Source organism: Crocuta crocuta, unplaced genomic scaffold (assembly GCF_008692635.1).
Source record: "Crocuta crocuta isolate KB4526 unplaced genomic scaffold, BGI_CrCroc_1.0 scaffold139, whole genome shotgun sequence".
Taxonomy (NCBI): Eukaryota; Metazoa; Chordata; class Mammalia; order Carnivora; family Hyaenidae; genus Crocuta; species Crocuta crocuta.
In genome coordinates this window covers 10,674,250-10,674,549 of record NW_027533258.1, presented here as the reverse complement: position 1 = coordinate 10,674,549, position 300 = coordinate 10,674,250, and the positions used below count along the sequence as shown (strand labels likewise).

The following is a 300-nucleotide window of genomic DNA, read 5'->3' as shown; positions in this document are numbered from 1 at the left end:
GCCACGTCTGCTCATCGCTCCTTCCTTCCAGCAGGGGCTCCTTTCTCACCAAGAAGCAGGACCAGGCAGCGCGGAAGATCATGAGATTCCTGCGGCGCTGCCGGCACAGGTACCCGCGTCCCGGGCCACCGGCTCCCCGCGGCCACCTCCACCGCCCCGCGTCCTGACCCCTTCCCCGTCTCCCTGCAGGATGAGGGAGCTGAAGCAGAACCGGGAGCTGGAAGGGCTCCCCCAGCCCGGCCTGGCCACCTGATCGCTGCGCCGCCTTCCTCGCCGCCCCGGGGGCCGCTTCTGGCAGTC

The 300-nt window shown here is 70.7% G+C and overlaps 1 protein-coding gene across 1 annotated transcript in view; it reads left to right on the top strand.

Moving 5' to 3' along the window:
- Positions 1–294, top strand: part of CAMTA2 (calmodulin binding transcription activator 2) — a 12,461-nt gene extending 12,167 nt beyond the window's left edge. Inside the window, 2 exon segments of the mRNA XM_077746901.1 lie at positions 10–109; positions 190–294. Coding sequence (XP_077603027.1) covers positions 10–109; positions 190–253 — 164 coding nt within the window. The 3' untranslated portion in view covers positions 254–294.
- Positions 295–300: the final 6 nt, after the last annotated feature.